At 42.0% G+C, this 13,012-nt stretch overlaps 1 protein-coding gene across 2 annotated transcripts in view; it reads right to left on the bottom strand.

The window, feature by feature from the left end:
* The window catches only part of FUOM (fucose mutarotase), a 50,431-nt gene that overhangs the window by 8,155 nt on the left and 29,264 nt on the right, over nucleotides 1-13,012 (bottom strand). For both annotated transcript variants that reach the window (XM_036735703.1, XM_036735702.1), the window contains exon 5: nucleotides 3,209-3,282. In XM_036735703.1, coding sequence (XP_036591598.1) covers nucleotides 3,209-3,282 — 74 coding nt within the window. The remainder of the gene's footprint in view (nucleotides 1-3,208; nucleotides 3,283-13,012) is intronic.

Below are 13,012 nucleotides of genomic sequence, written 5' to 3' on the forward strand. Positions count from 1 at the left end.
TCTAAGTATTGAGGTTCTCCAATGTGGCCACTGGATGATACAATGGATAGAGTGTTAGACTTGGAATTAAGAGGACATGAATGAATTTGAATCTTGCCTCAGACAATTACTGGCTTTGAGATGCTGGGAAAGTCACTGAACCTCTTCCAGCCTGTTTTCTCATCTGGGAAATACCTCACAGGGTTGTTGTAAGGATCAAATAAGATAACATATGCAAACCATTCTGCAAAGTCCAGAGTATAATATAAATGTTAACTATAAGTATTAATTCATGTGCTTTTTGCCTTCTGGTGGGGGAGGGGGTGGGATGGGTGGATTCTGTCTTATGCTGTGGATTCAGCTGTAATTACTCTGTTCATGTTAAGCCATTTTCTTCAGTCCTGTCTGACTCTCTGTGACCCCATTTAGGGTTTTCTTGGCAAAGTAATGGAGTGGTTTTCCATTTCTTTCTCCAGCTCATCTTACAGATGAGAAAACTGAAGTGTCCAGGGTCACCCACCTACTGAGGGTCTAAGGCAGGATTTGGACTCATGAAGATGAGTCTTTCTGGTTCCAAGCCCAGTGCTCTATCCACTGTGCCTCTTGGCACATAATTCCTTTCTTTGAAGGTCTTAGGATTGGGAAAGTGTGAAGCAAATAATGCCATCTTGCTGGTCATGTGCTCAGTCTTTAGATGGGATTATATATAGGATCATGGATTTTGAGCTAGAAGGGATCTAGAAATCATTCAGTCTAACTCCTCCAATTGGCAGAGAAGGAAACTAAGTCTCAGAGCAATTAAGTGAGTCATTTAGGATCACACAGCTCCTAAGTGTCAAAGGCAGTAATAATAAGTAACATTTACATAACACTATGTGCCAGGTGCTGTGCTAAGCAGTTCATAAATAACATCTCATTTGATCTTCACAACAACCCAGGGAGGTAGGTGGTGTTAAGGTAGCATTTGAACCCAGCTCTCCGTGACTCCAAATCTAGCACACTGATCACTATGACCTGCTCGAGGTCACACAGGCTGTAAGTAGAAGAACATGAATTAAAGTCAAAGCCTCCTGGTTCCAAATCCAGTGGTTTTCCCCCTTCATAATACCCACCTTTTTGACAAAGCCTCTTATACATCCACATTATCTAGATCGATTATTTGACTGCACCAAACTCTGAAAAGTACAGAAGGATTTTTGGGGTCCAACTCTGCCACTTGTAACCTGTGTAACTTTAGTTAAGTTGCTGAACCGCTCTGGGCCTGTCTCCTCATTTGTAAAGTTCAGGGAAGCTGGACTATATGAACTGTAGGATCCTTTCCTGCTTGAAATGTGTGATACTATGATCTCTTGGTGGGTGGGGGCTGTACTTTGTTCATTTCATTTATCCCATATTGATTCTTTTTAAAGTCAATTTCATGGAGGGAAATTTTTGATATCCCTTTTATTTGGAGCCTATAACCTAAGCAACTGATAACCAGAGATGACTCCACCCCCCCCCCCAAAAAACAACCCAAAGCCTTGAGATTATGTTATATGAGGTCAGGCCAAAGCAACTGGAGAAGAGAATAGGGACAAGGGTGGTGGTGGCATATCAACTCCCTTTAGATATGTAGAGAGTCATCAGATAGAACAATTAAATTTGTCCCAAAAAGAAGAACTAAGAAACATGGGTGAAAGTTATTGGTAGAAGTCATACTCAACCCACATCTTCAGGCACAGGGGCCCAAAGTAGGATGGTATCTGTGGATGGACAAAGGGAGACAGATAAGAATAATGGATGTGAGGGAGAGGGGTGAGGAAGAGTGAAGAGTTGAGGATGCCTGATGATGCACAAGCAGATATACTGGACAACTCCATCTGAAGAGGCTAGTCTTCAGGGCAGGAAAGGGGAAGGGAGACAGGGAAGAGGGAGGAGCCTTAAGAGTCTTGTGCCTGGTAAGAGGCTTCAGAACGAGGGGTTGATAGGAAAGACAAGAGTGAAGGGGGAAGGATGCACTATAAAAAAGTAACATTAAAATCATTAAAGCTAGAGAGGACTTTAGATACTATGAAGTTCAACCCCAGAATTTTACAAATGAGGAAATTGAGGCCTACAGAAGGGAAGTTACTTACCTAAGGGTAACCATAAGTCAGTGGTAGAATTAGGCAGAGACTCTAGTTCCCAAGTGTGCTTTCTCCCACATCATACTATTTTTCTCTTTCCCTTTTTCCTCAAACAGAATCAGGAATGGTGTGGCCTGTGACCTTATGAGGGATATCGGTCATGAGGTCATGAGGAAAAGCTTCAGCTTTCCTTTGGGAAGAAAGAAGACCAGAGTCTGCAGCTTATATTCCACTCTTCCATGGGGCTGGCACTATAAGGCACAGACAGACATATCAAATGTGTACCAGAAAGCATTTAGCCACCAACCTAAAGAATATGTATCAAACACTGATGGCAGACTAAATTCAACAACATATATGAAAAAATGATTTATGTATTTTGCATTTCCGGTGGCATATTTTCCCCTTACAATGAGCTGGTGGGAAAACTGGAGCAAAAGTCATTCTTATCAAAATGTATTAAGTACTTACTATGTGCCAAAGATAGTGACAAGCCCTGAAGAGGCAAAGAAAGGCAAAGACTGGTCCCTGCCCTCAAGGAGCTTACGTTCTAATTAGGGAGACAACATGTGAACAACAGCATAGATTATAGAGATATCAAGAAAGGAAGGATAGTAAAGTAAAAAATATACACAGCAGAGAACAAAAAAAAGACTCACAAGGAAGCAAAGATAGACAGCTCTGAACACAATGCATAAAATTTTTATATGAGCTTTTTTGAAGTGGAAATTTATTACTGTATATTTTGAATTCTCTCATGTTCTGCTGTGCACATGGCGATGCTTTTTTCTTTCCTTATTTTGTATTTAAGTTTATAGGTTTCTTTTTCTTTTCTTATTGTCTATTTAAGTTTTAGTACTTAAATTTAAAATAAATTAAGAAAAAAAAAGATGGTTGTTACATTTTTTTAAAAAAAGGATACATGATATATACAGAGCAAATGGAAGATTATTTCAGAGGCAAGGTTAATACTACACTGGGGGAAAGGTTAGTGAGCACTGAGAGGCAGGAGAAAAGAAGAGAGCATTTCTGCGCCATCAGGGGGCAGCCCTTCATTTCCTAACCTTGTAGGATACAAGTAAGATACTCTCGGGCTCCCACCCTTCCCCGGTTCAAGTACTTACCCCGTCGCAACCACAGCAAAAGCTTTTTTTGCCTGTTCATAAAAAGCAAACCGTTCCATCTTCCCCAGGTTCTCCTGAAAGACAACATAAGCTCTCATTACTCTCTGCCAAGAGGGGAATCACCACTGGATGGACACACCCTAGGCTCCCTAGTGGGCTGAATATCAAAGCTTGGAATGCCAGCATCATCGCAGAAGTCACATTCCTTCTCTAGGCTGCATTTTCTCCAACAGCCAAAGAAGCCCCGTGATCTCCATGGTGGAGGTCTTGAGGATGGACTTTTGAGAAGACACCATTGGCCAGAGTGGAAAAGACTTGGAAATAATTCCAGTGCTTGATATCTGCATCCACTGTCTCCAATTCTGGCATCCTGAAAAAGATGGAAGGTGGAGGAGGAAGAGGTGGGGTATTTGCAAGTCATATTTCTCACCACAGACAGCAAGCATATCTGATTTGCAGTCATTTCATCAGTACTCTGCTTGAGTGACAAAGGATGTTACTGCCTATCATGGGATTATACGCAGCACACATAACCTTTCTCCGTGATATTTTTCCTATGTGAAAAAATATAGATTTTCAATCTTCTTCCAGAAGAACAGAAGATGAAACAAACCCTTCTCCCCTCGGGGTGGGGTGGGGCGGGGACTATGGGTGAGAAATGGTTCCCTTCCTCCTCATCTCTGCGTCTTAGAATGTCTAACTTCCTTCAAATCACAGTGTCATCATCTACACAAGGCATCTCCTGATTCCCTCAGCTAACAGTATCCTACACTCTAAAAATTTTTTTGTATTTATTTTTATACATTTTATATTAATTCAGTTGTGTGTATATTGTCTTGAACACTGCCCACCACCCCAATAAAAGAATGCAACCCAGTGAACAGAGACTTTTTTCCTTTCTTCTCCTTCCTTCCTTTCTTCTTTCTTTCCTTTCTTTCTTCCTTCCTTCCTCTTTCTTTTCTTCCTTCCTTCCTTTCTTTCCTAGCACCTAGCAAAGTGCCTGGCATATGGTAAGCACTTAATAAACATTTTTTAAACTACTCCTCCACACATGCCTGATTGTTCTTTGTCTCTTGCTCAGTCATCATTAGCAAACATTTATTAAGCATTTACTATATATAAAGCCCTTTACTTTGCTTGAGGCTAGAAACACAAAGATAAAAATGAGCAATAGCCCCTGCTCTCAAGGGGCTGTGATCTATGTAACAATGCTTTAAATACTCAGAAATCCTACAGAGGTTCAGAAAATTGTGCCATCAACTTACCTCTGCTTAGAAGGTGGTAATAATAGTTATTTAATCATAAAGGCTAGCATTTGTATAGTACTTTCAGACAGGATTATTTTGTGTAATCTCCATTTATCAAAATTTTACAAATGTAGAAACTGAGGCACGGAGAAGTCATGTATCTTGCCTAGGGTCACATAGCTATGAATGCCAGAGGTCTTCCTAAGTCTAAGCCCATCCCTCTATCCACTGTGCCACTAGCTGCCTCTAATAATAAGAGTACACATTTATGATTTACAGAAAGCTTTTTTGATGATATTCCTGTGAGACAGGGAGTATACCTCGTTATTATCCACATTTTAGATTGGCACTTCAAATGATTTCCTTCTGTTGTTGTTATCTCACCAAATACACATCATGATCTCTCCAAGCCCTAGTAGACAGGCATTGTGAGTTGCTGTGACCAAAGTCTTTGTCACCTCCTGGTGCCCAGGCATCTGATGATGAGCTTCTTAGCTAAGCTGGTCCTCTGCCAACAGACATAGTGTCTACAGCTTGGGCTGCACTCAAAGCTTTTCGAACTCGGTAGGATGTGTCAGAAATGGTACTCCACTGGCATAACGTGTGAGCATACAGGACCACCATCATATCACAGGGATACATCAAAGCAAAGTCTTAATTATGGATCATGGAATAAAGTGCAAACAACACAAAAGGAACCCACAAAGCAACCTTACAATTCATAGTATGAAAATAATTCAACAAGCACTTAAGACAAATTCAGTCAGACAAAAGGAGGACATTATTTACTACAGTGTCTCACAAATGAGTGTCATCAACAACACTCCTCTCCCAATCTAGTAGCTTCTTATTTTAACTAACTCTTTTTTCTAACTAGGAGTTAAAATCAGTTGTTTCTGCTGCAGAAAGAAATTTTTTAAAATTTTTTCACCTTCTAAATTAGAAGTTGTTAACTTGGAATTTATAGATAGATTTCAGGGGGTCCATGAAATCGGAGAAAAAAAAACTACATCTTTATTTTCACTAACCTCTAACTGAAATTTAGCATTTGCATAATTCTGCATAATGTAGGGAACAAACTTATTCTGAGAATGGGTCCATCAGTTTCACCAGGCTGCCAAAGGGGTCCATGACACAAGAAAGGGTTCAGAAATTCCTCCCCCACCCTAGTTATGGCTCTGCAGGATATTAGGCAGGATGCTAGAATAGTACCCTCATTTTACAGATAAGGAAAATGAAGATCAGAAAGGGGAGGTGGCTTGCTCCACCTTATACAAGTAGTAAGTGACACAGCCAGGATTTGGACCCAAGTCTTCTGACTCCTGATAATTCCTCTGCACCAGAGCTGCCTGAGAGTCACTAAAATGAATGGATTCAGAGTTCTTTGTCCTGCTTCATGCCTGGGGATATTACTCATCTCAGGCTATGGTCACTTCTTAGTGTGTCCCCAGGACTCACACCCAACAACTCTCAAATCAAGCTGATCTAGTGAAATTGGTAGAGGTGCCTGGGCTCTCAGAAGCAGCCCTACCCACTGGGGATTTGATTCAGAGCTAGGCAGCAGGCAATCTGGAGCCCCCAGGAACCTGTGACATGCTGAGGTCTCTGCAGCCGCTTTTATCTGAGTCAAAAGGAGTTTATGAACTAGAAATGATATTTTACGACTTTTGATCTGCACACTTAAATGGCTCTTCAGACAAATTGCTCCTCCATTAATGAATTAACCTTTCACCCCCATCATCTTTATTGGCAGCAGGCCTGCCTTTGCCATTACATTTAGCCCACTTTTGTTCTCCTTATCCCTGCATCACATGTCCCCAGGGCAGATGCTTGTGACCTTGGACCCATTCAATGAAGACACTAAAATGGGGTGAGCTGAATTTACTGACTTGTTTCCTAAGGTCTGGGCTCTGCCCAACATTCCAGATTATCTGCATAACCCACTCCCCACGTCACCCATGAAGAGTCAAAATCTCTGAGCTCAGGTTAGGAGGCAGAATAGGGGTGGGATGAGAAAAACTTAAGGAAGTTGTCTTCCCTGGTAGTTATCTTCTTTGCAAACTAAAGGGGCAGAACCAAGATGGTGGAGAAAAGGCAGGGACTCACCTGAACTCTCCCCCATACCCTACCAAACAGCTTTAAGTAATGCTTCAAAAACAAATTCTGAGGTGGTAGAACCCATAAAAGGAAGGGGTGAAACAATTTTCCACCCCAAGAAAACTAAGAAGGTCAAGAGGAAAGGTTTGTTGTACCAAGGTGAGAGTGCAGCATGGTCCAGAGCAGGCATCCCTCAGCAAATTAGCAGTAGGCCTTGGGGGTGACAGAATCTGTGGAGGCAGTGGCAATTTCTGGACCTTTTATCCTCCAGATGGTAAGGGGGTCAGACAACTGGTCAGAAGGAGCTTACAGGGGTCCCTTTTCTGGCAGCAAGGGCAGGACTCTGTTGCATTGTCCATATCTGGATCTGGGTCACAGTCCTCGGTTTCAGTCCAGGGGCAAGGAAGAGCACTAGCACACCAGAGCTTGCAACTGCAGGGGAGCTGTGACCCTGGTCACAATTCCAGGGTGAAAAAGTGTACTTGTGGTTGCTCACAGAGCAGAGCCCAGGCCAGGAGAGTAGTAAACACACGTCTCCCAAAATCAAACCACCTTGGAAGAACCAAAAACTTACAGGTCCCCTAGAATTATGTCTGAAAATAACTGCACAAAAACCATGAAGCTTAGAACAATGCTAAAAGTCAAGAAATAGACTGGGAAAATGAGCAAACAGCAGAAAAAGATCCTGACTATAGCAAGTTACTGTGACAGGGAAGATCAAAACACAAACTGAGAACTGATACATTTCTAAAGCCTTAAAGAAAAATACAAATTGGTCTCAGGCCATGGAAGAGTTCAAAAAGGATTTTTAAAATCAAGTAAGGAGGAAGAGGGAAAATTGGAAAGAGAAATGAGAATAATACAAGAAAATTATGAAAAATGAATCAACAGTTTGGTAAAAGGGGTTAAAAAAAACCTAAAGAAAATAAAAATAAAATATAAATATAAAAAAATAAAAAACCAAATTAGGGCAAATGGTAAAAGAAGCACAAAAATCTAATGAAGAAAAGAATGCTTTGAAAAGCAGAACTGATATAATACAGATGTAAAGAGAAAAAGATATGCAAAAATTCACTAAAGAGAAGAATTCCTTAAAAAGTAAAATTGGCCAAATGGAAAAAGAGGTAATGAAGAAAAGAACTCCCTACAAAGTAGAAATGGCCAAATGGAAAAGGAGGTATGAAAGCTCACTGAAGAAAATAATTCCTTAAAAATTAGAATTGAACAAGTAGATGCTAATGACTTTATGAGACATCAAGAAACAATCAAACAAAATCAAAAGAATGAGAAAATAGAGAAAAGCATAAAATATCTCATTGGAAAAACAACTGACCTGGAAAATAGATCCCAGAGGGATAATTTAAGAACTATTGGACTACCTAGAATTCATGATCAAATAAAGAACCGAGACATCATGTTTCAAGAAATTATCAAAGAAAACTGCCTTGATATTCTAGAACCAAGGGGTAAAATAGAAATTGAAAAAAATCCACCAATCACCTCCAGAAAGAGATTCCAAAATGAAAACTCCCAGAAATATTATAGCCAAATTCCAGAGCTCCCAGGTCAAGGAGAAAATATGTGATTACAGATTCAGAGGAAACTGTACTTTGTGGCTCTAGACAGGGAGACTTTTTAAAATTAACTGTATTATGCTGAACAAAAGAAGTCCTGACCCAAACACCTGCTTTCTCTAGAGCTACACATTATCTGCCAGAACCATAATCCTTTGCTTAACACTTGAAGGCTTGTCCCAAACTCTTAATCACAATCAAAGCTGTAACTAGGACAGGATCATTGATCAGAGCCTTGTCTCAGGCTGTGGACATCCAGGAGGGCGTACTTCCTCCCTAGATTTTAGTCTTCCATAGACTGTGCTCTCTAGTTTGACCATAACCTCAGGGTGAGGTTTCCTTCACTGTCAGGGTCCCATTGCTATGGAGAACCTTCTCTCAGGCCTACTTTCCTCACAATGTGCAGGGGTACACATAAGTCTCTTTGGGGGACTACTCCTCCAGGGCAACTGTACCCATAGTTGAACTGCCCACTGCACTACCATCACCCCCACCTAGGTCTTTATTCTGCACCACCACCTACCCTGCCCCCTTGTTACCATCTGTACCACTACCAGCACTGACAACCCCACACACATACCATTCTCTACCCAACCACCAATGTCAACTTCCATCTCAGGCAAAATGATCTGTAGTAATGGTTGTACTCAAGAGCTAATAGAAATCCATTTCCTCAATTTGAAAAAGTAGTAAGCAAACAACAAGTAAAAATATTGTGCCTTATGTATGTCTGGAGGGAGTAAGGTAAAGGTGAGGCCAGTCAGTTAACAAACACTTTTTAAGTGATTACTGTATTTTAGGCACTGTGCTAAGCACTTGGGATACAAAAAGGGCAAAAAACAGGCCCAGCCCTCAAGAGATGACATGCAAATAACGCTGTAAAAATTATATACAATGCAGTTCAAAGGCAATCTCAGAGGGAGGCCCCTGAGAAAGGCTTCTAGCAGACATAGAGGCCAGGGAGGTTAAATGATTTGCCCAAAGTTACACAGATAGAAGGGGGATTTGAACCCAGGTCCTCTGAATCTCAAGCCAATGTTCTTTCCATTGGAATAAGTGTCAGAGACAGGATTTATCCTGTGTCTAGCTTGTTTTGTACATATTTGTTTGCATGTTTTCTCCCCCATTAGATTAGAATCTCCTTGAGCTTCTTTTTGCTCAGTTCAGTGCCTAGCACACAGTGGGTGTTTAATAAATGCATACTGATTGATTGATTTGAGCTTATATCAGCCAGCTCCAGCCTTATTCCAGAGCACCTCCCTTGATTGATTCTGGGTCTGTTTCCTCTCTCTACAGGTTTCTAAATGCCTGGCCAGGACCTTCTCCATATGCCAAGCTGCCTGATCAGGAAAATAACCCCCATTGTAGCCTCTCTGGAAGCTTCTGCAGTGTTAATGTAATGGCTCACAGACCAGATCTGAGCAAATAGGGACCCTTTTCATAAATTCCAACCTATAAATTTATATAAACACTAAGTTATGACTCACAACTATAATAGTATTTATTCAATTACATTTAAAAACGGACCCATGGCCTTGGGATTTCTGGGCTCCTGTACAAAATACCAATCTGTTTATTAAATAAAATCCTGCAACCCAAATTCCCTGGGAAGGAGTGGGGCCTGATTCTCACTTCCATAAGGGGATGGCAAATTGAAGTGGCTCAGGATGGATTCTGAGGAGCAAGCGGAAGCCCGTAGGACCAAAGGGGAAGAGGGCCAAGGACTCTTGAAGAAAGAAGGCTTGGATTAAGTTTGGAACTGCGAAAAGGAATGCACCAGCTGGGTGGCACAGTGGTTAGAGTGCTAGGCTTGGAGTCAGGAAGATCTGAGTTCAAATCCAGACTCAGACATTTACTAGGTGTGTGACCCTGGGCAAGGCATTTCGTTTCTGTCTGCCTCAGTTTCTTCATCCGTAAGATGGAAATAGTAATAGCAACAACATCACAAGGTTGTTGGAAGGATGAAATGAGGTAACAAATGTGAATCACCTTTAAAGTATGAAGTGAGTGCTAGTTCAGTCCGGTTAAAGTGACGTGCTCTGGGTGTGGGGACACCAACAGGGGTGGCCATGCAGGTTCCCTTTAACACCGTAAGCTCTGGCTCACTGTTCTCATGGCATTTTTCGTGGGAACTTAAGAGGCAGGAAGTGTCTGTTCAAAAACTAGCAGGTGCTTTTACCCAGAGTTCCCTGGATCCTGTGGTCTCCTGTCTCGACCTTGAGTGGACTTCTGAGAAGAAGCTGGGAGGGCGAGGCAGGACAGGGTGTCTCTGGACTCTGTACCAGATCATTCCAGCATGGAGCAGACCATAAGACATCAAGAACTGAGTGGGTCAAAGTGGGTGAACCAGGGTTACAACTGTTTGCCCTTTTCCAGGAGAGAAGGAAGAGCCTGAGGATCTAATAAGATACTCTTAGAAATTGCCTAGTGTCATCAGTCTAGAGTTAGAAGCGACCTCGGAGGCCATTTACTTAGTTCAACCCCCTCATTTTACAAATGAGGAAACCGAGGCCCAAGGAAGTCAACTTACTTATTTTGACAGGGTTACATGGCTAGTAAGTACCAGAGGTGGGATTTGAACCTAGGGACTCCGACTCCAGAACCAGTGCTTTTTCACTGTGGCCTAGTGTCTTGGGAACTCTTCCAGTCTACGGGGAAGAAATTAGCCCTATCATGGACATGCAGCGTGTTGTTTGGAATTTTTGAAGGCGAGATCTAGGCAATTCATTTAAACACTGATTTGAGGATGCCCTATCTATTTTCAACTGCTACTCTCCTATCCAAGATAACTTGCACATTGTCAGGGCCAACACAGACTGGGCCCTGCAGCGGGGGCCCAAGACCATTATGAATGTCTACCAGAGAGTCTTGGGTTCTTTGCACATTCCTACTTGGAATTCAGGCCAAATTACTCTGCTTCATGCTCAGAATACTAGGTGGTACCTGATATGCATGTTAACAAAGGGCCTGTCAGCCCCTAAGTGACAATTACCTCCTAATGGCTTTTCCTTGGCAGACAAGACAATCAGTCCCATTCAAAAGGAGATAATGATTCATGTCGCAAAATGTATCCATGATTCTCTGGCTAATAAGGCAGCTAATACCTAAGATCTCTATATAGATAAAGCAAGGCCTGGTGACAGCAACTTCCTTCTCTTTGTTGACTGAGCTGCTTCTTGATCCTCAGCATAATGATACTCCAAACTGGGAAACATTCCCCCAATCCAGTGGGAAATGCCAAAAATCGGAAGTCTGATCCAGTGAGTCTTCTGGATCCTGCCACAGTGACCATGAATTATGACCCACTTTAGAGTGTCAAAAGCAAGTCCCTTTAATCGAGAGATTCAACAGAATCATCTCCTGTTCAGGAAGGCCACCACTGGTGGTAAATCATTCTTAAAGAGCCATGAGCCCCCATAGTGGCGATGCCTACAAGTTTCACAAAAAAGCACGAGTTCATCCTATACTCACCAAAGGATGAGAGGCCATTCCTTTTCATTACTAGCAAACTCCATATTTTCAAATAGCATCAAAGATGATCACCCCTGAGATCTCCACCATTGGATTAGGGTTGTAAAATACCTGCAACTTAACATAATCAGTGAAAGCTATTTAATTCTCCTTTATTGATCTGGCTAAGGCTAGCCATACAAACTTGGCCTCAGCTTGCAAAAAGAAAATCATGAGAATTGTCCGAGAAAAACAGCAAGGAAGCTCTGAGCATACTGGCATAATGAAATGACTGTGTCTTTAGAAAGAAAGTAATATTTTCATTAATTAACAGCTTTAAATGGAAACAAATAATGACTTAGTCTTCACCCATCTGTTCATGAGAATATAGCATCATAGGACTGAGAGCTACGAAGGACCCAAGAGATCATTTGGAGTTTCTACTTATTTCTGAGATCTTGGGTTTTTTTTTGCCTGTCCCCTTTACCCAAACCCTGGCATATGTGCCCCTGGGTGGTTTATGTTAAGTAGGCTTTACTCGCTGGCAAGCCCCTCTGCTCTTCTGGCTGTTTGGCTCCTATAAACTATCTCTGAGAAGGGTTCATTTATCATAGTAGGGAAAGCAAGGGTAGCCTGCCCCATTCAACCTGGGCAGATCCAACCTCTGATAGCAGCATGAGGGAAGTCCATAGTTATGCCCACAACATGCCAAGGTCCTTGGACCTCTGACTGCTAGGGTCCCATACTTCTGAACCAGGCATGTGTAAAACAAAGTGTTCAGAAGGAGTTGTCAAGGACACAGCTTTGCTCACCTTAAGACTCCAATTTGGGACCTCTCACCCTGCCAGGAAATATAAAGAAGATGGTATCCTCTGTGTGAAAGGTGTCACAATACATCCCTAGTGGAGACTCAACACAGGACATCACAAACACATTCATAAAAGCCACCCAAGAACTAGAGACCTCCAAAGCTGCACTGATACCTCACTGGACTCACCCTTCCCCTCCTTACCAGAACTCATCATTACAAAGGAGCAGCCTATAACATTCTCCTAGCTTTTATCTGACATGTACAGGCAGCCCTGGAGCAGCAGAGGGGATGCTGACCTCATGGGGCCTTTTGGCAGCTGCCATAGATGCTGCCCACAGCTGTCTTGCCTCCCTGATAGGGGAAATCAGTAAGCATGGAATGGCTGACCTCAAAATAATTATTACCATTGACATCCTATCTCTACCCTCCAGGCATTTGTACAATCTGACCCAAATGCCCGGTATGGGCTCCCTCGTCTTTATCTTTCAGAATCCTTCTCTTTCCTTCTCTTCTTTCAAAACTCTGTTCAAATGCTACCTCCTCGAAAATGCCATCCACATCCAGAGAAGGAACTGTGGGGTCTGAATGCAGAGCAAAACAGACTATTTTGTTTCTTGTTGTTGTT

Source organism: Trichosurus vulpecula, chromosome 8, assembly GCF_011100635.1.
Source record: "Trichosurus vulpecula isolate mTriVul1 chromosome 8, mTriVul1.pri, whole genome shotgun sequence".
Taxonomy (NCBI): Eukaryota; Metazoa; Chordata; class Mammalia; order Diprotodontia; family Phalangeridae; genus Trichosurus; species Trichosurus vulpecula.